At 40.7% G+C, this 27,607-nt stretch overlaps 1 protein-coding gene across 5 annotated transcripts in view; it reads right to left on the reverse strand.

Moving 5' to 3' along the window:
- Positions 1 to 8,264: 8,264 nt before the first annotated feature.
- Positions 8,265 to 27,607, reverse strand: part of LOC132883159 (uncharacterized) — a 44,573-nt gene continuing 25,230 nt past the window's right edge. For 4 of the 5 annotated variants that reach the window (XM_060916438.1, XM_060916429.1, XM_060916446.1 and 1 more), the window contains 8 exons: positions 24,359 to 24,611; positions 23,804 to 24,054; positions 16,784 to 22,098; positions 16,440 to 16,659; positions 9,648 to 9,847; positions 9,188 to 9,454; positions 8,987 to 9,093; positions 8,265 to 8,902 (listed from right to left, as the gene is read on the reverse strand). In XM_060916438.1, coding sequence (XP_060772421.1) covers positions 8,670 to 8,902; positions 8,987 to 9,093; positions 9,188 to 9,454; positions 9,648 to 9,847; positions 16,440 to 16,659; positions 16,784 to 22,098; positions 23,804 to 24,054; positions 24,359 to 24,611 — 6,846 coding nt within the window. In that variant the 3' untranslated portion in view covers positions 8,265 to 8,669. Of the gene's footprint in view, positions 8,903 to 8,986; positions 9,094 to 9,187; positions 9,455 to 9,647; positions 9,848 to 16,439; positions 16,660 to 16,783; positions 22,099 to 23,803; positions 24,055 to 24,358; positions 24,612 to 27,607 lie in introns of those variants that run through there. The other variant, XM_060916455.1, reaches the window with a different exon arrangement.

Raw genomic sequence — 27,607 nt, forward strand, 5'->3', positions numbered from 1 at the left:
AGCGACAGAATGATGGAACTGTGTCAGTGCATGCTCAAAGGGAAACCTGTAGATGGCAGTAATGCAACACTGTGGATGCCAGCTGCTGTAAAACCCAAAAGAAGAAGGTAAACCTGCGCATGCGCACACAGACTTCCTCTGTCTGCTTGACTGTGCCAAGCGAGTGATTTCATGCACATTATTTGCTTTAATCCCCTCAAATTAAATAACTTCCCAGCCACAGAATGACCTGATATTTTGTGAGATATTACAGGAATAAACATATATCACAATGACCACATCTCGCTTTAATCAAAGCAACATTAACAAGATAAGGGGAAGCGAAACTAAAATTTCATAAATATTAATCAGAGTAAACGTTGAACAAAAAGGGAAACTTGAGCCACTTCATGCACATGATTGCATAATCGTGTGATGCTTGTTCTTTTCAGCTTTCTCTTTTCTCCTGTGAATGCCGACACAGATCCACATCTCCTTATCCAGTCGAGACAGTCTGCTCCACTGTGTAGCAGTTCATAACACTTCCAGGTTCTCTGCTGCTCTGTTGTTGCACAACTAGCAAACTCCTGAGCTGCAATCTTAGGGCACTGCATTAACATTCCTTGAAAATGCAGTTGATAATGATAATATTTCTCAATCATCAGCTGTCAGGTTATAGTCCTATGAAAATCCATGACCTTGAGTTTGACATTTCAAAGTCATTCAAGGTCAAAGGTCGTGGCTGCAACCGAAAGCCCATATGGGACTTCTTATATGTTGATAATGATAAACATCTGGCTATCATGAACCATTTTAAAGTTATAGCCCTTTGAAAACCCATGACCTTGAGTATGACCTTTCAAGATCACTTAAGGTCAAAGATCATGGTGCCAAATGAAGGGCCATATGGGACTTCCAATATGCTTATAATAGTAAACATCTGTCTATCGGCAACCGTTTGAGTTATAATGGAAAATGTTATTTTGACCGATGACCTTGACCCCCTGACTTTTAACCCCCAACCACGACAGAGACTGTCCAAGCTACCCCATTATGCAGCATATGGTTTGAATCAGAATTGAAAGATGCACATTTAGGTTTGGGTTTGAAGTCAAAATGATTAATTTGAAGAAAGTTATCGCAAAAAAAAAAGATTTTGACCTTTCTGGTGACCTTGACCTTCACCTTGACCCAATTACGCCCAAAATTTAATCAGGTAATCTACTGACCATTGCCCACCTACCCTGAAAATTTTAAGTCAATCGGTGCAACCATCTAGAGACTAGCTTGTTAAAAGACAGACACACAAACAAACAAACCGCATTGATTACAATACCTCACCCCGCGTACTCCGCCGTGGGTGAGGTAATAAATGAATCCCTTTAACTGTAGTCAGTGTGTTCCTGTGTTGAAGTGGAGGGGTGGAGTCTGAACACTTTGTTTGGTGAAACGAGATCCACAGCCAGGTGCAACTCAAGTCTTTATTGAAATGTGCAGATGTTACGTCATGCGTAAAACAAATATTAAAGAGCATTGATGGGAACTTTACAGCATCAAAGTAAATAAGGTATCTCAGGCAAAAGTTCACAAGTTCAACCTTCTGCCTCATCAGTGCTCCTGTGAGTGAGGAAATATTTAAAATGAAACAAATAATCTATAAATTGCAAAAAAGTGTAATTATTCAATTAGAGCAAATTATATTAATGAAACATGGACAGTTTTGGTAATATGAGTAATGGATCCAAGGTACAACCCCAATTCCAAAAAAGTTGGGACAAAGTACAAATTGTAAATAAAAATGGAATGCAATGATGTGGAAGTTTCAAAATTCCATATTTTATTCAGAATAGAACATAGATGACATCAAATGTTTAAACTGAGAAAATGTATCATTTAAAGAGAAAAATTAGGTGATTTTAAATTTCATGACAACAACACATCTCAAAAAAGTTGGGACAAGGCCATGTTTCCCACTGTGAGACATCCCCTTTTCTCTTTACAACAGTCTGTAAACGTCTGGGGACTGAGGAGACAAGTTGCTCAAGTTTAGGGATAGGAATGTTAACCCATTCTTGTCTAATGTAGGATTCTAGTTGCTCAACTGTCTTAGGTCTTTTTTGTCGTATCTTCCGTTTTATGATGCGCCAAATGTTTTCTATGGGTGAAAGATCCGGACTGCAGGCTGGCCAGTTCAGTACCCGGACCCTTCTTCTACACAGCCATGATGCTGTAATTGATGCAGTATGTGGTTTGGCATTGTCATGTTGGAAAATGCAAGGTCTTCCCTGAAAGAGACGTCATCTGGATGGGAGCATATGTTGCTCTAGAACCTGGATATACCTTTCAGCATTGATGGTGTCTTTCCAGATGTGTAAGCTGCCCATGCCACACGCACTAATGCAACCCCATACCATCAGAGATGCAGGCTTCTGAACTGAGTGCTGATAACAACTCGGGTCATCCTTCTCCTCTTTAATCCGAATGACACGGCGTCCCTGATTTCCATAAAGAACTTCAAATTTTGATTCGTCTGACCACAGAACAGTTTTCCACTTTGCCACAGTCCATTTTAAATGAGCCTTGGCCCAGAGAAGACGTATGTGCTTCTGGATCGTGTTTAGATACGGCTTCTTCTTTGAACTATAGAGTTTTAGCTGGCAACGGCGGATGGCACGGTGAATTGTGTTCACAGATAATGTTCTCTGGAAATATTCCTGAGCCCATTTTGTGATTTCCAATACAGAAGCATGCCTGAATGTGATGCAGCACCATCTAAGGGCCCGAAGATCACGGGCACCCAGTATGGTTTTCCGGCCTTGACCCTTACGCACAGAGATTCTTCCAGATTCTCTGAATCTTTTGATGATATTATGCACTGTAGATGATGATATGTTCAAACTCTTTGCAATTTTACACTGTCGAACTCCTTTCTGATATTGCTCCACTATTTGTTGTAGCCATTACAGGTTGGAATACTTGACCCTTGAAATACACAACACAAGGACGCGAGCACAAACAATATTTATATTTTTCCTCTTTTATTCAATTGACAATATCTAAAACAGAAAAAAAACACTACTGAAAACTTAAACACTAATAATAAAAAACAAACAATAAAAACAACAACTATCAAATTTAAATAAGTGGCACTAGTTTAAAAAAAAAGTTAGAACAAATCAAAAAGGTCAAAATTAACTAATGGTTGATCTGCCCTATGAAACCAATTCACATGGGCTATGCAGCAAGTGCAAATTGACAACACACACTACACACAAGCATGCAAAAGCCTAAGCAGCAAAAGCAACTTGGGAAAGACACAGTACAAGTAACATGCGAACGAGATAGATACCACACCACTGCAAAAAAAAACACTCAATATGTACAAATTACAAACATGTAGACAATAAGTGTAATAATACAATTACACACAGTCATGAGGGCAGATCAAACCACTGCAATAGAAGCCCGTAGGCCGACCAAATTAGCAGGTAGGAGATACTATAAGCCAAGGACAAGCCCAGTGAACACTGAATAATAAAACTTGTGCATTCGTTTTCACACCAATTTCAAAAATCCACACACCACACAAAGAAAGCCACTACAAACGAAACACCACGCTATAATTCGTCAGTGGACTAGGCTTATCACTTAGACAGAGTAATACTCCTACACAAACAATTAAGAAAGTTGCCACTATAAAACCTCAACAAAGTACAGATCAAAAAAAAGAAAAAAAAAACTACACTTAACACTCATTGTGAAGAAAGGGATGGCTCCAAGAGCCTATCACAGTCCACATTTACTCACGGCCCCACCCACAGTCTCCTTCGGCAGTCCAAGGGGAAACGTTGCACTGAACGCGCAGGTCGCTTGACTACGCCTACGCGCCCTCTCGGTAACGTTGGCCGCTGCGTCCAAACTTTATAAGATGAATTGAGTGCGTAAAAAAAATTATCTGCCGGGTTGCCCGTCACAGAAGTGTCCACTTCTTCCGGGGCTGTGAAGTGCAGGAGGGGAAGAACACAATCAGCACCAGTCAGCTACAGCAGTTAGAGAAACCATACTCACACACATGCACAGTAAAAACATAATTACTTCCCTTTAGTAGAAGGGTCGAGTGTGTTGTATACTCGCTCTAGCGGGTTGCAACTGGGGTGAAAAAAGGACGTCGGTTCTGCTCAGCTCCTTTCTCTTCTCTTCTCAGGCATCAGTAGTCAGGTGCGCATCAGTGAATCTCCAGAGCTTCCTTTTAAAGAGGCTTTCCACCAATCCCTGCTGGCAGCTAATCAACGCCGATATCGGGAACACCTGAAGAGAAAATATACCACAAGCACAACACCAAACACACCCCACAAACATACACAGACTGCCCCGCCTCCCCATTGTCTCATGTATAACATTTCCCCCGTTACATTTGTCGGTGCAGAATTAGGGGGATTGGTGATCCTCTTCCCATCTTTACTTCTGAGAGCTGCTGCCACTCCAAGATGCTCTTTTTATACCCAGTCATGTTAATGACCTATTGCCAATTGACTTCATCTCATCTCATCATCTCTAGCCGCTTTATCCTGTTCTACAGGGTCGCAGGCAAGCTGGAGCCTATCCCAGCTGACTACGGGTGAAAGGCGGGGTACACCCTGGACAAGTCGCCAGGTCATCACAGGGCTGACACATAGACACAGACAACCATTCACACTCACATTCACACCTACGGTCAATTTAGAGTCACCAGTTAACCTAACCTGCATGTCTTTGGACTGTGGGGGAAACCGGAGCACCCGGAGGAAACCCACGCGGACACGGGGAGAACATGCAAACTCCACACAGAAAGGCCCTCACCGGCCACGGGGCTCAAACCTGGACCTTCTTGCTGTGAGGCGACAGCGCTAACCACTACACCACCGTGCCGCCGCCAATTGACCTAATGAGTTGAAATTTGGTCCTCCAGCTGTTCCTTTTTTGTACCTTTAACTTTTCCAGCCTCTTATTGCCCCCTCCCAACTTTTTTGAGATGTGTTGCTGTCATGAAATTTCAAATGAGCCAATATTTGGCATGAAATTTCAAAATGTCTCACTTTCGACATTTGATATGTTGTCTATGTTCTATTGTGAATACAATATCAGTTTTTGAGATTTGTAAATTATTGTATTCCGTTTTTATTTACAATTTGTACTTTGTCCCAACTTTTTTGGAATCGGGGTTGCAATTATTAGCCACTTTGTATGTGTTGTTTGTGGGTTCTGAAACCTCAGGCCACGCCTCGTAGCAGAGTCTAATGCTAGTGAGAATCACAGAAATGGCAGACTGACAATGAAAATAGCTTTAGAAAAAAAAACCAATCTTTTTTTGTGTTTGGTTATGTTTCATTTCTGTGGACCTGTAATTGCTGTGGCAGGAGATGTGGATGTTTTGTCCCCTTTTAGCTTCTGCTTCTGCTCTTCCTCATGTGAAGTCTGACTTGTGTCAGAAATAATTGGCTCAGATTTTCTAACTAAAGGGTGAACTCTGGTCCTGTGCCAGGAACTGAATCATCTTATTAACTGTGTGGAAAATCAGCACAGTGAAGGGTTAAGCCCAGTAGTCTACACTGAACATATCATTCCACATTCATACCCCAGAGTTTGAATTTGGATGAATTCTTCACAGTTGCTCCTCTTTTCCTGCCACAGAAAAAGCATGAGTACCACCCTGGAGCAAATGATGGTGTTTCAGCTGATGGTGTCTCACCCTCCTCTATCTACAGTATATTCCCTCCTTTTCTCCAAACACTTTGGTTGCATGACAAGATTTTAGTCCAAAGAGCCTGCATACCAGCATTGACTCCAATTAATCACATCAGGATGGTTCTGTTGCTAAAGTTACATTCATATCCACCAGGCTTGTAGTACTCGAGTCCAGGACTTGAACTTGAGCACTGATGACTCAGACTTGGACTCGTGCATTAACTGCATTTGGACTCAGAAATTGGAGACGAAGACTCAGATTTTTTCTTTATTTTTTGTAACATGCCCATAATAATTTGGCACAAGATATTTATATCTACATTAATTTTTATACTAATTTCATGCAAGAGTGTCACACCTGCATGCCTTGGTGCATGCATCAGATAGACTCTTGGGCGTACTCCGGACAGCGTGCATACCAAGCAGACTCTTGTGCACACCATAAATGACTTGCACCTGCACAGGATTATGGCACAATCAGCTCACCTATATAAAAACTGTGAAAACACACTTACTTTGTGAAGTATTGAATTGCATTGCTGACATGTTTCCAAGCTTTATTTCCTTGTTTGGTTTCCTGATCCCTGATTTCCTGTTTCTGGTCTTTGATTCTGCCAAGTCTACGATAGCCTGTTTGTGCCTCACTCGACCTATCACCTGTTTCACTGTTTTATGATTTTGCCTGCCATTCTGGATTGTTTACCTGTCTCCACTTGTATTAATAAACACACCTTCTGCACTTACATCTGTCTCCCAACCATCTCTGACAGAATACTTCATACTCCCTGACAAAGAGAAGCACATTCACCTGTTCATATGTCAAATTCACGAACAAACTAATGTTAATGGTGCTGAAACAGCCATTGTCAAATGGTGCGGTTGGAGTCTTGTTCTCGACTTGAAATTTTTTTGAATAACTTGGACTTGACTTGGACTTGAACACTGTAGACTCGAGACTGGACTCAAACTCGAGTTTTAGTGACTTGACTACAACACTCAGTGCGTTTACATGCACATAGAGAAAATCGAATTTCTGCCGTTGCTCGACTGAAATCGAAGTTCTAAATGCCATGGAAACACCTTAGCTCGGCTGAAATCGAACCGAACTGGATTTCTCGCAATCGAGCTACACGACCTAGATTATGCGATTGTAGCCGAGCTACTTAGTGCATGTAAACCCTATCGAGCTACGTATTCGAGCTACTTACTTCAGCGCTGCCCCGTCCGGAAGTGACGAGTGACGAGACCACAAGCGGGAAACACAACAGCCTCGGTCGGCATGACAACGAATCATGACAACGGCATGAATCTTTTCTTTTTGTGGCATTGTTTGCACTGTTAAAATTTAGCTTACTTACTGTATCACCAAATACATCTGTTGCATAGCTGTGAATTGTGTACATAAACAAGTCATTGTCTCATCTCATCTCATTATCTCTAGCCGCTTTATCCTTCTACAGGGTCGCAGGCAAGCTGGAGCCTATCCCAGCTGACTACGGGCAAAAGGCGGGGTACACCAGGTCATCACAGGGCTGACACATAGACACAGACAACCATTCACATTCACACCTACGGTCAATTTAGAGTCACCAGTTAACCTAACCTGCATGTCTTTGGACTGTGGGGGAAACCGGAGCACCCGGAGGAAACCCACGCAGACACGGGGAGAACATGCAAACTCCACACAGAAAGGCCCTCGCCGGCTCCGGGGCTCGAACCCAGGACCTTCTTGCTGTGAGGCGACAGCGCTAACTACTACACCACCGTGCCGCCCACAAGTCATTGTATTTGTGTGTATATATATATGTGTGTGTGTGTGTGTCCAACATCTGAAGAATGTCAATAAAAACAAAACAATTGAACTTTTTGTGTGTTTATTAAGACATAAGTTAAATTGTAAGCAAAAAAAAATTTTTTTGTAAGCAAAAAAATGGACTTTAGAAAAATATACAATTGTGCAAAATAAGTTGTCTTACAAAACAGTGGTCTGTGCAGGACAGTTTGTAGCCATACAGTCTGTTAGAGCAAGCCTAACAGCTTGAGCACGGAACTGCCAGTGTTGCCAGATTGGGCGGTTTTAAGTGCATTTTGGCGGATTTGAACATGTTTTGGGCTGGAAAACGTCAGCAGTATCTGGCAACACTGCTGATAACTTTGTTTAAACTCTTGAATAGCTCTTCTTCATGACGACAACCGGAAGTGTACCAACACGATGGGGCGTGTAGCGCCACCTGTGGCTCGGGTGCACGATGCACCTCACAGAATAGCTCGATTTCACAGTTGCATGTAGGATTGGATTTCTCTGGCACCCCTGCTGGGACCCTTTGCTCGATTACCGACAGTAGCTCGATTTGGATGTGCATGTAAACGTACTGACTGATGTCCACCCCATTTGGCTGACACTTTTATCCAAAGTGTCTTCTGAGCAGTTGAGGGTTAAGGGCTTTGCTCAAAGGTCCAGCAGTAGCAGTTTGACTAGTGACCCAATGAGCCATCAATACCCTCTGCTTTGGTGAGATGGTTTGTGGCTATAAAAGGCTAAATAAAGTTAAACATCACAGTTACAAAACATATGTGTTTTATTGTCAACATATTCAAGATGTAATACAAATAAAGGGCAAATATAATCTTAAGTATAAAACTTTAATCAGATTTCACTAGCTATGTGTCCACCAAACTTAACACCTGAAACCTGCACCACTATATCCAACTGTTGTCATTTAGAATCGTGTGACTTGGACATTTTAAAACAAACAATCAGAATTAACTCACTTTCCTTTGAGTTAAAAGAAATGCTACTTCTCATTCTGTCTAATTTAAACACTTTTACTACAGTGATCAAATGTGGAATTTTTTTCGCCAAGCTCAAATTTTTCCTTTCTCCTGATACATTAGTCAGGACATGGCATTGTAAAAGCCCCAATGTGATTTAAGGGTAAAAAGTAATTTCTTTCTGCTCAGATGCTTCACTTCTTTTTTGCATCTTTTATCACATTAATTATTTCTTCATATTCTACTGTAGATGTGTCCAGAAATAAATCTTTCTGCACCCAGTTTATTAGTCGGATGGTTTGTTGTAGGTCGATCAGATCCCATTTGCTGTATTTTTTCAAGATGTCCTTAAATCCTCTCTTGTAGTAGTCATTCCTGTCAATTGTTCCAAGTCCAGAATCACATGTCCTGAAATGATGACTGATACCTGCAGATTAAATAGAACAGTGATCATTTGGACTAGTTTAGCCAGAGCACATAATCTAAACTATATTTAAATATAAACATCTACCGAGATCATTCCAGATGTGGTTGGAACATTGAGGGTGGGCCATCATTAAGGACAGCTTCAATGCTTTCTCTGTATCTCCACTGCAAAAGGTACTTGTCAGGAAATGTCTGAGGAACATGAAAATGAAACGAGCATATGGATCAGTACTAAGACAATAAATTATTGCAGTGCTTGAGACAAAAGCAGACACTGAGATCAGACCTGCATGCTCTGGATTCAGCACTGTTTCCACTGCTCAGTGCATGGCGCTGATCAGAATACAGCGTGTTTATGCAAAGCTGCATTTTTCCATTTGGGTCATGTTTCATTTTCATCATTAAGTAGAACGCTTCCTTGTTTTTTCTGTCTAATGAAGAAGAAATGTCAGGGTTTGTTTGGATGAGGTGAAGGACTGAGCTCCATGTGCTTTTTGGTGGAATGTGCTGTGCCTCCACCACTCCTGCTGTAGGCTTCTTTGTGTCTAAAAGGCTTCATAGTATTACACACAAGATGATTATTTAGTATTATCACTAATTCACTAGATTTGATTTCTGTAATGAATACAGCAATGCATTTATAACCATATGTTGCATTGTACACTATGGTCAAACCAGTACTACTTCTTAAAATAGGATGCCTAAGGCAAACATGTATAAACAACATAAATTTAAAAAGAAATTACCACTTGCAGTTGCCTACTTTTCCAAGTTCGTACTCATCAATAATTTGTTTGGGTGTCTTGTCTTTAGTGTACTTGGTGTACTGCTCCAGATCACATTCCCTCACTCCAGTTTGGATTGTAAATTTATTCCACCTGTTTGTCATGTTGAACATGTTGTGGATCTTCACAGCATCTACATACTTATTTGGGTTTAAAAGAATCTGTAGCAGAAACAAAATCAAGTTCTTGCATTGGGTCCCTGTTAAAGAATTTATATCCAAACAGTGGGTATAAATAGTCTTGTTTACAGGCTGCTAAAATGGGATATGTACATGTATGGTATTTTAGTAATTTCACAATACCAACCAAGTTTGAAATCTAGAGTAAGATTGAATGATATACTGACCTATTAATAATTACCAAATACACTGACTGAATAAAAAAGGAACCAATACAGTACCAGTCAAAAGTTTGGACACACCTTCTAATTCAATGATTTTTCTTTATTTTTATTAATTAAAAGACACTTCATGTCTTAAAGTAAGGATGGATTGTTATTTCTCTTTACTTAGTTGAGCGGTTCTTGAAATAATGCAGGAGACATTATGCGTGAGAGCAGCTGAGAGGATCATTGGTGTCTCTATCCCTTCTCTTATGGAAATCTATAACTCCCGCCTCACCCGCAAAGCCATCAGGATTGCAGGTGACCCCACCCACCCATCTCACAGCCTCTTCAGCCTGCTGCCGTCGGAGAGGAGACTGTGGAGTCTCCGGGCCAAAACCAGCAGGCTCAAGGACAGTTTCTTTCACCAGGCGGTCAGGAGGCTCAACTCCCTCCCTGTTCTGCCCCTCCTCCCCCCTCTGCCCCCTGCCACAGATTCTGCCCGCACACCCCCCTGCCCCCCCTTCAGCATCTGACATGTCACCCTCACAGTCCCCCCCCCCCCCAACACACACACTCTCAACATTCATTCGCACACTGAACTCAGGGACTGCACATTTCACTTTACCTCGCTCATTTGTACTATTCCGCACTACCTCACCTTAACAGCTATTAGTTTATTGTTTATACTGGTTATTTCATGTTTACCTGCTATACCTCAAGTGCCCTTGACTGTTTATGTCCTTTTGTTCCAATTTATGTGTGTGTGTGTGTGTGTGTATGTATGAGTGTTTAGTCTATGTCTATTTCTTATCTAGAGTGTTTATACTGTTTATATTGTTTTATTTCAATTATTCTGTTTTTTATTTATTGCATTGCCTGTTTGCCCCGTGGGTCAGAGAGGACTGAAATTTCATCTGTGCTGTATGTCGAGCATGTATAGCATATTTGACAATAAAGTTCACTTGACTTGACTTGATAAAATGGATTACTACAGTTGTGGAATAGGGCGGTTTACTGTATTTTTATTATTTACTATTTACTGTTGGATGTCAAGTGCATTAAGGAGGCAGGAAATTCCACCAGTTAACTTCTGACAAAGCACACCTGTTAACTGAAAAGCATTCCAGGTGACTACCTCATGAAACTGGTTAAGATAATGCCAATAGTGTGCAAAGCTGTCATCAAGGTAAGCGGTGGCTACTGTGAAGAATCTAAAACAAACATATTTTATTTTTTAACACTTTTTTGTACACCCATCCATCCATTTTCTCCTGCTTATCCATCTGGGTCGTGGGGGCAGCAGTCTCAGAATTGATGCCCAAACCTCCCTCTCCCCAGCCACCTCCTGTAGCTCCTCCAGGAAGATACTAAAGTGTTCCCATGACAGCTGTGAAATGTAATCCCTCCAGCATATCCTGGGTCTGCCCTGAGGTCTCCTTCCAATTGGACATACCCAAAATACCTCCTCTGGGAGGCATCCAGGAGGCATCCTCACCAGATGCCCGAACCACCTCAGCTGGCTCCTTAAGGAACAGTGGCTGTACTTTGAACCCCTCCTGAATGTCCAAGCTCCTCACCCTATCTCTAAGACTGAGCCCAGACATCCTCCAGAGGAAGCTTATTTCTGCCGCTTGTATCCACAGTCTCAGTCTTTCGGTCATTGCCCAGAGCTCATGACAGTAGGTGAGGGTAGGAACGTAGATTGCCTGGTAAATCAATAGCTTCAGCTTTTGGCTCAGTGCCCTCTTCACCACGACAGATTGGTAGAACATCTGCATGACTGCTGACACTGCACCAATCTGCTTATCAAGCTCCTGTTCTTTTTTTTCCCTTGCTCATGAACAAGATCCCAAGATTCTTAAACTTCTCCACTTGAAGCAGTGACCTACCCCCAACCTGAAAAGGCCATTCCACCCTTTCCTGGTTGAGGAGCATGGCCTCTGATTTAGAGGTGTTGATTCTCATCCCAGCCACTTCATATTCAGCTGTAAACTGTCCCAGGGCATACTGGAGGTGCCAAGCATGCATGGATGGGAGCCATCCTAATGGATAGAGAAGGAGCTTTGGGACCAAAAGGTCACCGGTTCAATTCCTTGGACCAGCAATGGCTGAAGTACCCTTGAGCAAGGCATTTAACCCCCAACTGCTCTGGTTTGTTGTACATTGCTCTGAAGAGTGTCTGCTAAATGTCAATAATAATGCAATGTAATGGAGGTCACAGCTAGATGAAGCCAAAAAGACCACATGATCTGCAAAAAGTAATGACGCAGTCCTGGTGTCCCCAAACCAGACACCTTCCACCCCCTGACTGCAACTAGAAATCCTGTCCAAAAAATTTTGAACAGAATTGGTGACAAAGGGCAGCCCTGGGGGAGTCCAGTGCCCATTGAGAACAAGTCTGACTTACTGCTGGCAATGTGAACCAAGCTCTCGCTCCATTCATACAGGGACTTAATGTCCCATATCAATGGGCCTAGAACCCCATACTCCTGGAGCACCTCCCACAAGACTGTCCAAGGGACATGGTTGTATGCCTTTTCCAAGTCCACAAAGCTCATATGGACTGGTTGGGCACACTGCCATAAACCCTCCAGTATCCTTGAGAGGATAAAGAGCTGGTCAAGTATTCCACAGCCAGGATGAAACCCGCATAGTTCCTCCTAAATCTGAGGTTCAATTAATGGACATCCTAATGGAATGGATACTCCTTTCTAGTACCCTGGCATAGACCTTCCCCGGGAGGCTGATGAGTGTGATTCCCCTAAAGTTGGAGCACACCCTCCAGTTCCCCTTTAGTCCCCCTTTGTAAAGATGGGAATCACCACCCCAGTCTTCCAGTCCAGAGGCACTGTCATGAAGCTCCACACATTGTTGAAGAGACATGTCAACTAAGGCTACATCCACACGACAATGGCAACGAGATGTTATTTAAAAAAATATCGCGTCCACATGGGCAACGATCAGTAAAATATCAGGTCCATATGGCAACGCAACGCTTGCTGAAAATGATGCAATACACATGCCACACCTCTAGGGGCGCTGTAAGACGGTCCCTTCGGAGACACCAGAACAATAGAAGTAGTAAGGACGCATGCGCATAAACTATTATGCACGAGACTTCATATTAGCCACAAAGTCAGAAAAATCTGTTCGTAAAATTACATTATAATGACCAAATACAATGAAAAGTATTTTTCCAGTCTCACCTGTGAAAGGTAATCCCATGTGATCTCGTTTGAATGGTAAACCTGTTGGTACAGTTAAATGCAGCACGTGAATGAGGCATCTTTATTCTCCGCTTTGACCCATCAAATATGGAGGCGAGGATGACGTATGATTCTATGCGGAAGGCGGCGTCTTTAATGGTCTGGAATAAATTGAATGCTACACGTTGATGGATTAATTTGTTCTTCTACGCACTTTTTGAGGAATGTATTGTAGGACTTAAACCAACATCTGAAGAGGTGAGATCGCTCCTTTTTTTCCCTATTTTTGCTGGCGGGATTGACTCTGCCCTAAGGGCTATATTCTCTCTCTCTCTCTCTCTCTCTCTCTCTCTCTCACTTTGCACCATTACACAATATTCACAGTGAAAATATTTTGTAAGCGTGTTTCATGAACCAAGTTATAGGATTTGTTGACAACTCGCATCGAGTTCGTTACACTTCTACCCGGCATGAAGCACTCACAGTCATGTGGTTGTGACGTCATCGTAAACAAATCTGTTCTACTCATCCAGATGACTTCACAATGGCAACGTTGCCAGATCTTTCCACTCTGGAACCCGTTCTCAAAAGATTGCATTTTGGGGCACCCAAAACACCGGTGCCGTGTGGACGTCAGGCCGAAACGATAAACAATTGTATCGGATTCACCTGAATCCGTTGCCATGTGGACAGGGCCTAAGACAGCCCAACAACATCAAAAGCCTTCAAGAACTCAGGATGAATCTCATCCACTCCTGGAGCCCTGAAACTGAGGATTTTTTTAACTACCTCAATTACCTTAGCTCTAGTTATGGGCAAGTCCTCCCATTCTGCCTCCTCTATGGAAGGCATGTTAGATGAGTTCAGGAGATCCTCAGAGTATTCCTTCTACCACCCAACTATATCCCCAGTTGAGCTAAACAGCACTCCATCCCTGCTGTAAAAAGCATGGGCAAATCACTGCTTTCCCCTCCTGAGTCACCTGATGGCTTGCCAGAATCTCTTCAAAGTTGACTGAAAGTCTTTTTCCATGACCTCACCAAACTCCATCCACACTCAGGGTTTTGCTTGCACAACTGTGCTCTGCTTGACCCGTCAGTCCCTGTTAGTTGTTTCAGGAGGTCCACAAGCTAACCAGGATTGGAAAGCCTCCTTCTTCAACTTGACAACTCCTTTTACCACTGGTGTCCACCACAGGGTTTGGGGATTGCCACCATGACTGGTACCAACAACCTTGTGACCACAGCTCTGTACAGCCACTTCAGCAAAGGAGGCATGGAACATGGTCCTTTTGGACTCAATGTCCCTAGCCTCTCTCAGAATGTGGGAGAAGTTGAAGATCTCTCTGAACTGTGTGTCCAAGACATACAGTCACAGGTCTGATGATACAACTGCAAAATTTATATCAACCTATAACCTCAGGTTTTTTGGTACCAAATGTACTTATGAACACCCTTGTGCTCAAACGTGGTGTTCATTATGGACAGACTATGCCTAGCATGGAAGTCCAATAACAGAACACCACTCGGGTTCAGAGTGGGTGGGCTGTTCCTCCCATTCACACCCTTCCAGGTGTTACTGTCATTGTCCACATGAGTGTTAAAGTCCCTTAGCAGAATGACTCCTTCCAGGTCACCCAAAGAGGTGTCTTCCAGCAATCCACCCAAGTCCTCCAAGAAGGCTGAATTCTTTGAAATGGTGTTTGGTGCATAAGCATGGACAATAGTCAGCACATGTGCCCCAACTTGAAGTCTAAGGGAGGCAACTCTCTCATCCACCAGGATGAACTCCAACATACTGGCATCAAATTGGGGGGGGGGGCTATGACAAAACCCACACCTGCTCTTTGCCTCTCACTGAAGGCAACTGCAGTATAGAGTCCAGCCTCTCTCCAGGAGATTGGTTCTGGAGCCCATATCATAGATTGAGGTGAGCCTGACTATATCTAGTCTGTACATTTCAACCTCCTGCACCAGCTCAGGCTCCTTTCCTGCCATAGAGGTTATGTTTCATGTTCCAAGAGTCAGTTTTGTCAGCCAGGGATCAGACCACCAAGGCACCCACTGCATACTGCCACCCAATCCACATTGCACCAGACCCTTACGGTTCCCCCTGCTGGTGGTAAGCCCACAAGAGGACAGACCCATTATGGTCTTTTGGGTTGTGTCTAGTCAGGCCCCATGGGTAAAGGCCCAGCCACCAGGTACTCAACTACAAGCCCCACCCCAGACCTGGCTTCAGAGTGGGGCCCCAGGATCTTTGTTCCAGGCAAGGTATCTGTGTCCTTGTTTCTATTTTTCCTCATGAAGATCTTCTGAATCACTCTTTGTCTGGTCCCTCACCTAGAACCATTTTGCCTTAGGAGACCCTACCAGAGGCAATTACCCCCAACAACTTAACTTCTAGGATCAATGGAACACACAATCCTCTCCACCACGATAAGGTGGCGAATCAGAGAGAACACTTTTTTTGTTTACCACATAATCCCATGTATGTTCCATATGTTATTTCATAGTGTTGATGTCTTCAGTTTTGTTTTGCAATGTACAAAATTGCAAAAATACAGAAAAACATATGAATAGTAAGGGTATGCAAACTTTTGACTGCTACTGTACATTTTGCCCATTTTTTTTTACCTGTGTTTTCATTGCCAGTTCCAGTTTGCTTAATAACCAGTCAAATTACCAAGTGAACTGAAAAATATCTTCAAAGATGTAATAAAAATCACATGTGGTCTTAGGGTGTTTTCACACTTGGTCCCTTTCAGCCCTCAGAATTCTTCAGAAGTAATCACACCCCTAGGAGTGATTAGTCAGTATTTCTGCATATATGTGAATGCTGCAAACAAATTTGCCCCTCTGAAATGAAATAAACTGAGACCACCTTGGGAGGTGTCCGTGTTGTGGTTTGCTTAACCTGTTCATTATGAACACAAAGCACCCCAGGTTCACTTTAGCTTTTACCATTGTATTTTAGACCTCTAGGCTTGCTGTAGACAGATCACATGCTATTGCACTGGGACACTCAAGTGTGTATTGCACTAAACAGCTAGCCATCTTTCCAAATGGCTTCTAACACCATTTCAGAGATGACTGCGCACTTCTGTGTGTGTGAACTTGACCATGCAGAAATTACTGATTTAAGTCACTGACTCTGAATGCAGCCCTGAAATCCTCAGCATCAAGCCAGATCACTAAACTTAGACAACATATTCTTAGTTACCTCCTCGCCGACTTTCCTACGGAGCTCTTTAGCTTTTTCTAGCACAACACTGTTTGGGTTGTTAGTTGTTGCTTGGATGAGAGCATGAAAAAGACAGTTCTGATTTGATGACTTCACAGTTTCTCGTGATCCATCAGAGCGTATAATATCAATACGGCCACTCTGCAGAATGTTTTCAGCCTTAATGTTACGTTTCAGTTTTGTCAATATTCCTTCATTTCTGTAAAAGGCAGTGACATACAGGAATGCATTTACATGATCAAAAAGTAACAAAAGTAATATCTACAATCTGTGAGCATCAACAAGAAGTTATAAATAAGATCATAAATGTTTCAGAGGCTCACCCTGGAGAAGTCAGTGGTGTCTTTGTAAGCAAGAGTTTGATAGTACCAGCTGCTGGATCAGTTCCTAGGTAAGTCTCCTGTGTCAGAAGTTTTCCTTGATCATCTACTACAGATATACAAATTCCTTTTCCTTCCAGTAAATTACTCTTTGTGAGGACATGAGCCTCTAAAGCTGTTGCTGGCTTTTGTTCATCAGTTATATTATTAGCGTAGCACTTGAGCTCATTCATTTCTTCCTCAGTCAAAGGCCTTTCCTTGCATTCACTGGTTGATTTCAGATCATAATGATACTGCTGACACACAAAGAAACTTTGGGTTTCATGCCTCCCTAGCAAATTACCAACTACTTTTCCACTAACAGAGTTTAGTTTTTGAGTGAATGTTTTTGTAAAAATGGACGTGGCAAACCCAGAAAAACTCTCCACCATGGTCTGGGAAATAATATCTGAAACCAAGTCAATGAGCTCATCTTTAAGACGTTTCACATCTTCCAGTTTGTCCCTTCCATCATTGTCATATGTCCCAAGTAATGGATTCTTGTTCATGGACTTCAAAAATGCAGGAACAAAATTATCATCAATGGTCCGTTTAGTAGGAATGGAGGAATACATTTCATAAATTTTGGCGGACATGTTTGCAGTAGTCAGAAGTTTCTTGATACAGGTATGAAAGCTTTTTGCAACAAACTCTGCTGATTTGTCCCACACATTTGACAGTCTTTGAATGATCTTTTGCATTTGGTTAGAGTTTATTATAAGGCCATTAATGATGAGTTGTGTATTCAGAGCAACATGGTCAATAATTTGCTTCTCCAAGCTTTTGCTAATTTTGTAGCCAGACTCTTTATTCAAGGCTGCCTTTGGGATTCCTGAACTAATGAAACTTAAGAGCAGTCTGACAAATTGTTTATTTTGTTGCAGTGCTGAAATAACAGATTTCTTGAAAGTATGTTGAAATCCTTGTCTGAAGGTTTTTTGAACTGTAGTATCAATGTTCAAAGCAGTGTTTACTCCCTGAATAGCCAGTTCCTGAACAGCATATGCACTGGCTTTTTTTAAGTTCAGTTTGGCCATGTCTGATGTGATGTTCTTTATCCATAGTGATGATGCTGATGATTTGACTGTTGTAGAAGAGGACATAAACAGGTTTCTTCCTGATTGGACAGCACTCCATGCAATGTCTTTTAGAGATTTAGTGCCATTAAGGATCCCATTTGCTGCATTTTTCACAGAGGAGAGTGAGCTTTTGAGAACACTGAAACCCGCACAGGCTAAAGAAATTCCTATGTTCATTGCTTTAGATATCGCCCATGATGCCCAATCAAATGTACCATTTATTGCACCCATGATCCCATAGATCATATCAGACACACCTTCGGAGATCAAACCAAGACTAAATGAGGACATAGAACCAGCTGACAGGGTGCATATCAAAACTCCTGCTACAACCTGAACCACACCAAGAAAACAACAAATCAGGCCATCAAATGAGAACTTGGGCTTTTTCTTCACTTCAAACAAAACTGCAAGGCCGTAATTACGAAAGAGACCAAGTTCACTAGAAGACACAAAATCCTCAGCAGTCAGTAAACTGTAAAGTGTCAAGTCCACAGTTTTGAAATCTCCTTTCGCAGACACAAGCAGTTCACATATTTTTCTGATATTTCGCTTCCATGAGTTAAATATAGTCATCCTTGCTTGCATTTGTGTTTGGAAGTTACAGCTGCCACTTTGATGTGGTTCAAAATCTTGAGTAATAGACAAGGAACAGAAGTATAGTGTTTTGGTCATTTCTAAGACATAAACATCAATGGCTTTCTCCGCCTCCTCGAGTAAGGAGCGTGCTTCACTTTTGTAGCCCTCTTTGGCCATGTTAATGGTAATGTAGGCCTGGTTATACAGTGCAACAGCTCTGTAGTAATTGTCTGAGTCAGAGGCTTTTTCCCAGTAAGTTTTCACTCCATAGTCACATTTGGTTTTGTTTTGAAAGTGCAAAGCAGTTCTTCCTAAAGCCTGCTGTATGTGATCATAAAAGTTTTCACTCTGACCTTGTAAAAGTTTGTTACTTGTATCCTGTAAATGCTGGATGAGGTCTTCTTTCAATTCAGGGAGGTCATTCTCCATGTTAATCTGCTCTGTGTGAAGGATCAGCCACATACCCCATGACTCCTTCAAAGCATTCAGTGCTGGGTGATAGTCCATCTTACTGTGAAAGGACTCAAAGTAATGAGGTACATCTTTTACTTTCACTTCAAAGAGGTCTGTCTTCTCTTCTGTACTATAATGCTTGTCAAAGTCACTAAGGAACTGGCAAAATGTGGAGAACAGTTCTTCCTTCATTTCAATTTCAGCTAGTTTCTCCTTCTCCATGTCTTTTATTCGATTAACCTCATACTCTTCTCTGAGTTCCCTCATGACTTCAATAGAATGGCCTCGGTAAGCCACAGCGAGACGATCATGGTTCAGTATTAACTGTACCATTCCCGGGGTGCCTTTTCGACCTGTTCGTCCAAAGACCTGTTTCTCGACTCTTCGGTTATTGGGGAAGTACGTGAGTAACACACAGAGACCACCACAGTGATTAACCTCCTCTGTAACCTTAATGTCTGTTCCACGCCCTCCAAGGTTAGTGGTAATAATGATCTGCCCTTTGTTGAACTTCTGGTTCTCAATGTTGTGACTCTCACTCATCGTGTACATGGTAACCGAATGTTTGGTTTCTGCTGTAATTTTGTCATTGAGCGTATTTGCTGTGTTGACGTCTTCACACACAACTAACACGACCTGTCCTCTGTTAGACACTTTTGAGACCGTGGCACAAAGAGTCTGGATCCATTCTTCTGTACCTCCTCTCACCTGGACTGCAGGAAGCTCAGTAACCTTTTGACGCTGATGAGCTGGTATGACATAGCTGTCCGTTTTGTAATGTCTTGCCAGGAAACCCTTGTCTGCATCTCCCCCCAGTGTTCCAGAGACACCAAATATCCCTTTTCCACTGAGATATCTTTTAAAGAAATTTGAATTTGACATGTAGTTTGTCACATTTGATAATGGTGATAAAGTTAACTGATGCTTCATCTCCAGAAATTGTTGTAGTCCATCACCCCACCGTTTTCTTTTCTCCAACATTCCACTAGCCTGAAAGTCCACTGGAATTATTGCATGGTACATGTGTTGATCTTCTTCACTAACATCTACTCCCTGAGCACTAAGAGATCTCTCGATCATGTACTCTCTGCCTTTGGTCATCTGAATGGCCTTCAACGCATTCTCAACAAACACTGGCAGCTGATTTTCCAAGTATTTCTCTAAGAAAGAAGGGATTACAAGAGCGTCTTTTTCTTCTTTTGAACTGCATTGTTTAGAATATTTAATCTTGGATTTCAACTCATGAACAGTGGCTTCAACAAGTACATTTTCAGACAAGATCTCACAAGCTTTTCCATTCTCGAGTAGCAACATATTGATGTTGAGGTCAGTTTTTGGCTTTTGCTCTCCAAACTGAATCACTTTTCCAGTATCTGACTGATATATATAACAGTTAAATGCCACCTTGTGTTCCATGCCCATCTCAAGAACACTGAGCAAATCGTACTGTTGTTCTATTCCTGTTTTGGCCATAATGGTCTTCCATGCCTCATTTTCCAAAGTGACATGTTGGTTTTCTCTGTCATTATTGATAGAGCCATTTAAATTTTCAAAATCTTCCTCTGAGTAAAAGCCTAATTCAATGCCTGGCAACAAAATTTCCAGTGGTGAAAATGTATCACTTTTGACTGAACCAATCGTTGCTATTAGTGCAGCTGTGTGAAAATTCTGGACTCTTGTTGTCCACATGGTCTCTCCAGTTTCTTGTATCTCAATTGGTCGACATGCGGATATCATGGCCCAGATGCCTGCAAGGACTTGCTCCAAATGTTGGAGGCCACTGGACTCATGGGACAGAAATGTTATTTGAACTCCATTATCCAAGGTCATGTAGTCAACCTCATCTACAAGGACCAGCTCGAACCTCCTGTCTCCTCGAGTTGTTTTCTTCTCAAATTCTTGTTTCAGTGTATCCGCTGCAAAAGTCCCAACAGTACTGTAAATTATTTGTTGTTTGTATGCTTCCTCAGTCAGTTCATCTTGTTTTTCAGATGAAACATCATTCAGCATTGGAGGAACGGTAGATGATGTGATGCCAAACATCTTGTACAGTCTGCTCCATTCCTCTAAATCACGAAAGGCAAGAACTGGGGAGCTCGTCACAATGTCCACCTTTACACCCCGAATGGCATGGATTGCAGCAAGCATGGCTAAGATACAAGATTTTCCTTCACCTGTCCCAATTTCAAGGAGACAACCTGTATTGGTTTTTGATTTTGGAAGCAGAAAAATGACCAAGGTTGCAAGTTGAGTTAATCTGGGGAGATATCCTTCAATGACTATTTCATGGCGACCGTTTTGAATAGTGAGTGCAGAGCACATTTTTATGGCGACTGACATTCCAACTAGTACACTTTTGAGAACTTGTCTGTCTGGGTTGTTAAAGTCCAGTTCTTTGACCATTTTCTTTATATTTTGCATTTCTTTTTTACAGAGGTCAGTTCGTTTGTGTTTTGGAAGTTCTATTTCCAGATATTTTAGAACATCCTTTAGTATTGTCAGGACATTCTCAGGATAGTTTGCTTTGCGCATTTCACTAATAATATCATCAGCAGTTTTGTCTCTCTCTTTGTCAACATAGCTTTTTATCCATCTGAGGGGATCAGGTGAATTCAAGGCAGTAATGATTTTCCCATACTCCAGCTTGTAGGTCTGTGCAATGTGAAGGACTGACTGCACTTGTTCTTTGTCTTTCCCAACAGTGTAACGCAAGAAGTCTGTTATTTCTGCCAGTTTCCATGTGTTATTGAATGCAATCTGACACAGAATTTCATTACTCCATGCAGACAGTTGCATATCAGTTTGAAGTACGCTCTGTAAAAGATTAAATGCAAGTGATGGATGATTATCTTGCAACAGTTCAAGCAGATCCAAGAGGACATTGCGGTCATGTTTTTGTGTCTGGTTGTCCTCATTCTCTTCGAAAACTAAATGCATTACTGCCTCAAGGACTGTTAGTCTATCATGTAGAGGCAGAGTCTCATAACCGACTGCAGTGTCGAAAGAAAACACACAGCTACTGGACAGGTTGTGTTTCTTACAGTACTCCACCAATAACTCATTTTGCAGACTTTTCATTCTGTCTGGTAACATCTCCTCTGAGTCTTCATCTTTAAAGATTTGATATTCAAACATGAGGTCCATAAATTTCTTCTGTATTTCTGGAGCCTGTAGAGAAAGAAATACCATGTAATAGTAAATACAGTGGTGCTTGAAAGTTTGTGAACCCTTTAGAATTTTCTATATTTCTGCATAAATATGACCTAAAACATCATCAGATTTTCACACGAGTCCTAAAAGTAGATAAAGAGAACCCAGTTAAACAAATGAGACAAAAAATATTGTACTTGGTCATTTATTTATTGAAGAAAATGATCCAATAATGCATATCTGTGAGTGGCAAAAGTATGTGAACCTTTGCTTTCAGTATCTGGTGTGACCCCCTTGTGCAGCAATAACTGCAACTAAACATTTGCGGTAACTGTTGATCAGTCCTGCACACTGGCTTGGAGGAATTTTAGCCCATTCCTCCATACAGAACAGCTTCAACTCTGGGATGTTGGTGGGTTTCCTCGCATGAACTGCTTGCTTCAGGTCCTTCCACAACATTTCGAATGGATTAAGATCAGGACTTTGACTTGGCCATTCCAAAACATTAACTTTATTCTTCTTTAACCATTCTTTGGTAGAACGACTTGTGTGCTTAGGGTTGTTGTCTTGCTGCATGAACCACCTTCTTTTGAGATTCAGTTCATGGACAGATGTCCTGACATTTTCCTTGAGAATTCGCTGGTATAATTCAGAATTCATTGTTCCATCAACGATGGCAAGCCGTCCTGGACCAGATGCAGCAAAACAAGTCCAAACCGTGATACTACTGCCACCATGTTTCACAGATGGGATAAGGTTCTTATGCTGGAATGCAGTGTTTTCCTTTCTCCAAACATAACACTTCTCATTTAAACCAAAATATTCTATTTTTGTCTCATCCATCCACAAAACTTTTTTTCCAATAGCCTTCTGGATTGTCCACATGATCTTTAGCAAACTGCAGACGAGCAGCAATATTCTTTTTGGAGAGCAGTGGCTTTCTCCTTGCAACCTTGCCATGCACACCATTGTTGTTCAGTGTTCTCCTGATGGTGGATTCATGAACATTAACATTAGCCAATGTGAGAGAGGCCTTCAGTTGCTTAGAAGTTGCCCTGGGGTCCTTTATAAACTCGGCGATTATTAGATGCCTTGCTCTTGGAGTGATCTTTGTTGGTCGACCACTCCTGGGGAGGGTAACAATGGTCTTGAATTTCCTCCATTTGTACACAATCTGTCTGACTGTGGATTGGTGGAGTCCAAACTCTTTAGAGATGTTTTTTTCAACTTTTCCAGCCTGATGAGCATCAACAATGCATTTTCTGAGGTCCTCAGAAATCTCCTTTCTTCATGCTATGACACACTTCCACAAACATGTGTTGTGAAGATCAGACTTTGATAGATCCCTGTTCTTTAAATAAAACAGGGTGCCCACTCACACCTGATTGTCATCCCATTGATTGAAAACACCTGACTCTAATTTCACCTTCAAATTAACTGCTAATCCTAGAGGTTCACATACTTTTGCCACTCACAGATATGTAATATTGGATCATTTCCTCAATAAATAAGTGGCCAAATATAATATTTTTGTCTCATTTGTTTAACTGGGTTCTCTTTATCTACTTTTAGGACGTGTGTGAAAATCTGTTGATGTTTTAGGTCATATTTATTCAGAAATATAGAAAATTCTAAAGGGTTCACAAACTTTCAAGCACCACTGTATTTCAACAAAAATATTTAATAACATTTAAATAAAAAATAAATAAATTGGAGATTGTACCTCATCTCTTTCTATTTCAGCATCCAGTGGCTGTTGCATTATATGAGTTTGGTGATGAAATTCATGACCTCTCAGCCTCTGTTTCTGCTTCAGTGTCTCTGTGGCTTGTGAAAGCTTCTTAGCAGCGAGCTCACTTTCCCTTTTAATCTGTTCCTCAATTCTTTTTTCACGTTCAAGCTGGGCCTGACGCCGCTGCTCTTCATCTCGTCTGCGCTTTTCATCTTCCTCTCGTGCATCATCTTCAATTTTCTCTGGTAATTGTAAAAACATATTAAACACACATTACTTGGTTCATGATAGGAATATATTAAACATGATGACTTAGCAATTATGAAAGAAAACACAAACTGTTGATTCTGTCTGGGAAATGGAAGTGTTACAGCAGTGTATGCATTTATTCTATAAAAATAAGTAAAATACAAAATAATTTAATGACGTGAATGACATTGATGGGCTGTTCCACAAATAATGAATTAGAGACAGAGCTACCTCATTAGCAGTGCCATTATAATTCATTAAATTTGATTAAACTCTTTGAGTAAATAAGCGACATACCATAATTTGGGCAAGCTGATTTTTTTTCCTCATAATTTACACTGCAGTCCAGATGTATTTGACAGTGGTCACCACTCTCTCGAATTGTGAAACGGGGGTCATCTCTTGGATCGAATATGTACCACAAATCTGGCTCGTTGCAGCATTCTGTCACTGAACATCGTCCATATTTCACTTTCAAGTAGATGGTTTGGCCCCATTTGGTAAAAAGTGTCTTGCTTTGTTGTGTTTTTTTGTAAGGTTCAACATCAAACTAAATATATACAGAAACATGGTCAGTCATGTCAGAAACATGGTCAGAAAACCTTAACAGATACTACTGACAAAAAATTATAATACGTAAATTCAAATTTTAAAAAAATCTGTTTTAATGTTTTTTATTGTATCAATTAATTACTTAATTGGATTTGCTGAAACATAAATGTACTATCAGAGCCTCCAACTGCACTCAAAATTATTATTCTTTAAAAAAAGAAAATGGGCAATTCCATGTAAATGTCAACCTCACCATGCAAAAATAAAGCAACATGTAATACATCAAAACCACTCCCAGAGATATCACCTAGGCCTGTATTTTACAGATGTGAATAAGTTGAACCAGTTTGTAACCAACCTAATGTGTCACTGTCAGTCTTTCTTTCTTATAATGTAAAACCCAAGCTAAAATCAACTTTGATCATGTACAATTCTATATTATTGCCACAAGCCACAGAAATGTATGCAAAAATCCACAAAACAGCAAAACAATAGCCATCCTAAATATTATTTAAGAACTTTGATAGTTTTAGCTGATATTTAGAGAGTTTTTCAAAGGGTTATGGTGGTTAAATTGCTGATTTTCTAAACATACGCCATGTCTATTTCAGACGCGTCACATCCATAACGGAATTTCGTCACATCCATAACGCTGACTTTTCCTTCCGAAACTCTGCATGAAATACAAAATATTTTAAACGAAGATTTTTTTTTTAATATTCACCTTGGACCCCTCTATCAAATGGATCTCTCCATTTCGACATTAGGTTTACAATTTCACAGAGTTTGATAAAAATGTACAGTCACCCAAGAAAAGTGATACTTTTTCTGTCACATCCGTAACGCATCTTTTATTGGCGTTTTCTGGCATGCCCTAGATGTACTATGGGAATTGTTCTTGTTCTATCACTTCTCCAGTATGGTACAGCCTTAAAATATGCAACACCTGTTTAAATACTGGGAGACAATAAAACATGCACTGGGTCATTTGTTGCCAGTTTGAGTTCAAGTGTCACGTCCATAACGCTGGAATTGCTCAAATGCAAAAATAACCAATGATTGGGTGCATGTATCCCTTACAAAAAAGAAGTTTATTCAAGTGTGCTTCTAGTGTACTTCTTTTAAACTAAAAATAAGAGCGCATCCTTTCAGTTTACTCTTTATTTACTTATCAGAGATATACTTAAAGTTATACATAAGTATACTTGGCTTATACTGAACAGTATATAGAAAAGTCTAAGTATATTAAGCTTATACTTAAACTTTTGATCAAGATATACTTAACAAAAGTGCAATAAAGTATTAAAATATTTGTGCCTTATGTTTAAGTGTACTCGCCCTGTAGTTGTGCTTCAGCATTGTTGACTCTTAGGTATGTCTGTGATTCCATATAAGGTTTTTTTTTTTCAATTTCTCCTGAGTGGGATATTTATTTATTTATTTATTTATTTATTTTTCTTTAGAGCTTGGATGTCAATTTCAGTTGTCATTGCCATGTTTTTATACTTTGGCATTTAATCCAATGTTGCTTTAAATTTTGATTTTTAAAGAAAATGAATATGTTCTTAATCCTGAGTATTTGTTATTTTGTGAATTCTTACCTTTATAACTTCATTGTAACTTCAGGTACAAAACACTTAAGTTGTCTACTGGTAGTGTGCATGATGTAAGGGTTAGGGCTAGAAAACTACTGGTATAGCTAGAAGGGTAATTGCAGTAAACTTCAAAACTAAAATGTGGACTCGATGTATATAAGCAGTAACCAATAGTATATTTCCAATATGCTATGAAGAATACTTTTATGAACTAAAAAGTGGACTAGAAGTGTGTAACGAGTGAACCAATAGTATATTTCCAGTACACTACAAAGTATACTTTAATAAGCTAAAAAGTGGACTAGAAGTATAAAACAAGTAAACTCATAGTATATTTCCAGTATACTATGAAGTATGCTTTTGTAAACTAAAGAGTGGACTACAAGTATAGAACTAGTAAACTATTAGTATACAAGTTTACTTGTGGTATACTTGCAGTACAAAATAAAAAATACTAGTTGTATACTCAGAGTTTACTTCTCTGAGACTTAAAGTATACTTTTTATAAACTAAAAGTGGGCCAATTTAGTTCCAAGAAGTATTAGATTAGTTTACTTACAAGTATACTGTAAGTACATTGATATCAGTATACTTGGTACACAAAAGTATACTTAAGGAAATATACTTTAACTTTACTTAAGTATACTTAATAAAATTAACTTGAAGTATACTTCTTTTTGATAAGGGATGTCTTTTTCCACATACCACTGCACTACTGATTTCTAGATTGTGATTGGTCAGAAGGTGGTGATTAATTTTCTGTAACAGCAGCTCTGATGGTAGTGCAGCTGCAAATCACAGGTTTATCTAATCTAATCTAATCTAATCTAATCTAATCTAATCTAATCTAATCATTTCCATTGTAACAGGTTGTTCCTAGGAATGTGTACGGTGGATGCTCCACATTCATGGATTAAAAAGCATTGTAATCGATATGGTGACTGTTAGTAATGACGCTAAAAGCCTGAGTTCGGAGCAGCCTCCAAATATAGCTGCTCCGGACTACACTTCCGAAGAGCCACAGTGCCCCCCGTCACCAGAATTCTAATTACATCACCTGTCACCAATCTACCTGCAATTACCAAGCCTATATATACTCAGTTCTCACATGCAGTCAGTGCAAAGTATCGTTCTGTTTCCCTGTATCTGACTTTACCGAGCCAGTTTGACTTCTGCCTGACTTCCTGTTAAGATCCCTGTTTACGTTAGTTTCGACTTTGTCTTCTCATTTTTCCTACATTGTCCTGTTTACTGATCGACTGACCTCCGCCCATCCCTGACTACAATTCTAGTTTCCCAATTTGGTTCAGTTTGCAGTGTGCGATGCACCCGCTCTCCCCTGCAGTTGCACCCGTAAGTACCTGCAGACTGACAGTGATGATTTCTGTGAGTTGACATT

The sequence above is a fragment of the Neoarius graeffei genome, chromosome 1 (genome assembly GCF_027579695.1).
Source record: "Neoarius graeffei isolate fNeoGra1 chromosome 1, fNeoGra1.pri, whole genome shotgun sequence".
Lineage (NCBI taxonomy): Eukaryota > Metazoa > Chordata > Actinopteri > Siluriformes > Ariidae > Neoarius > Neoarius graeffei.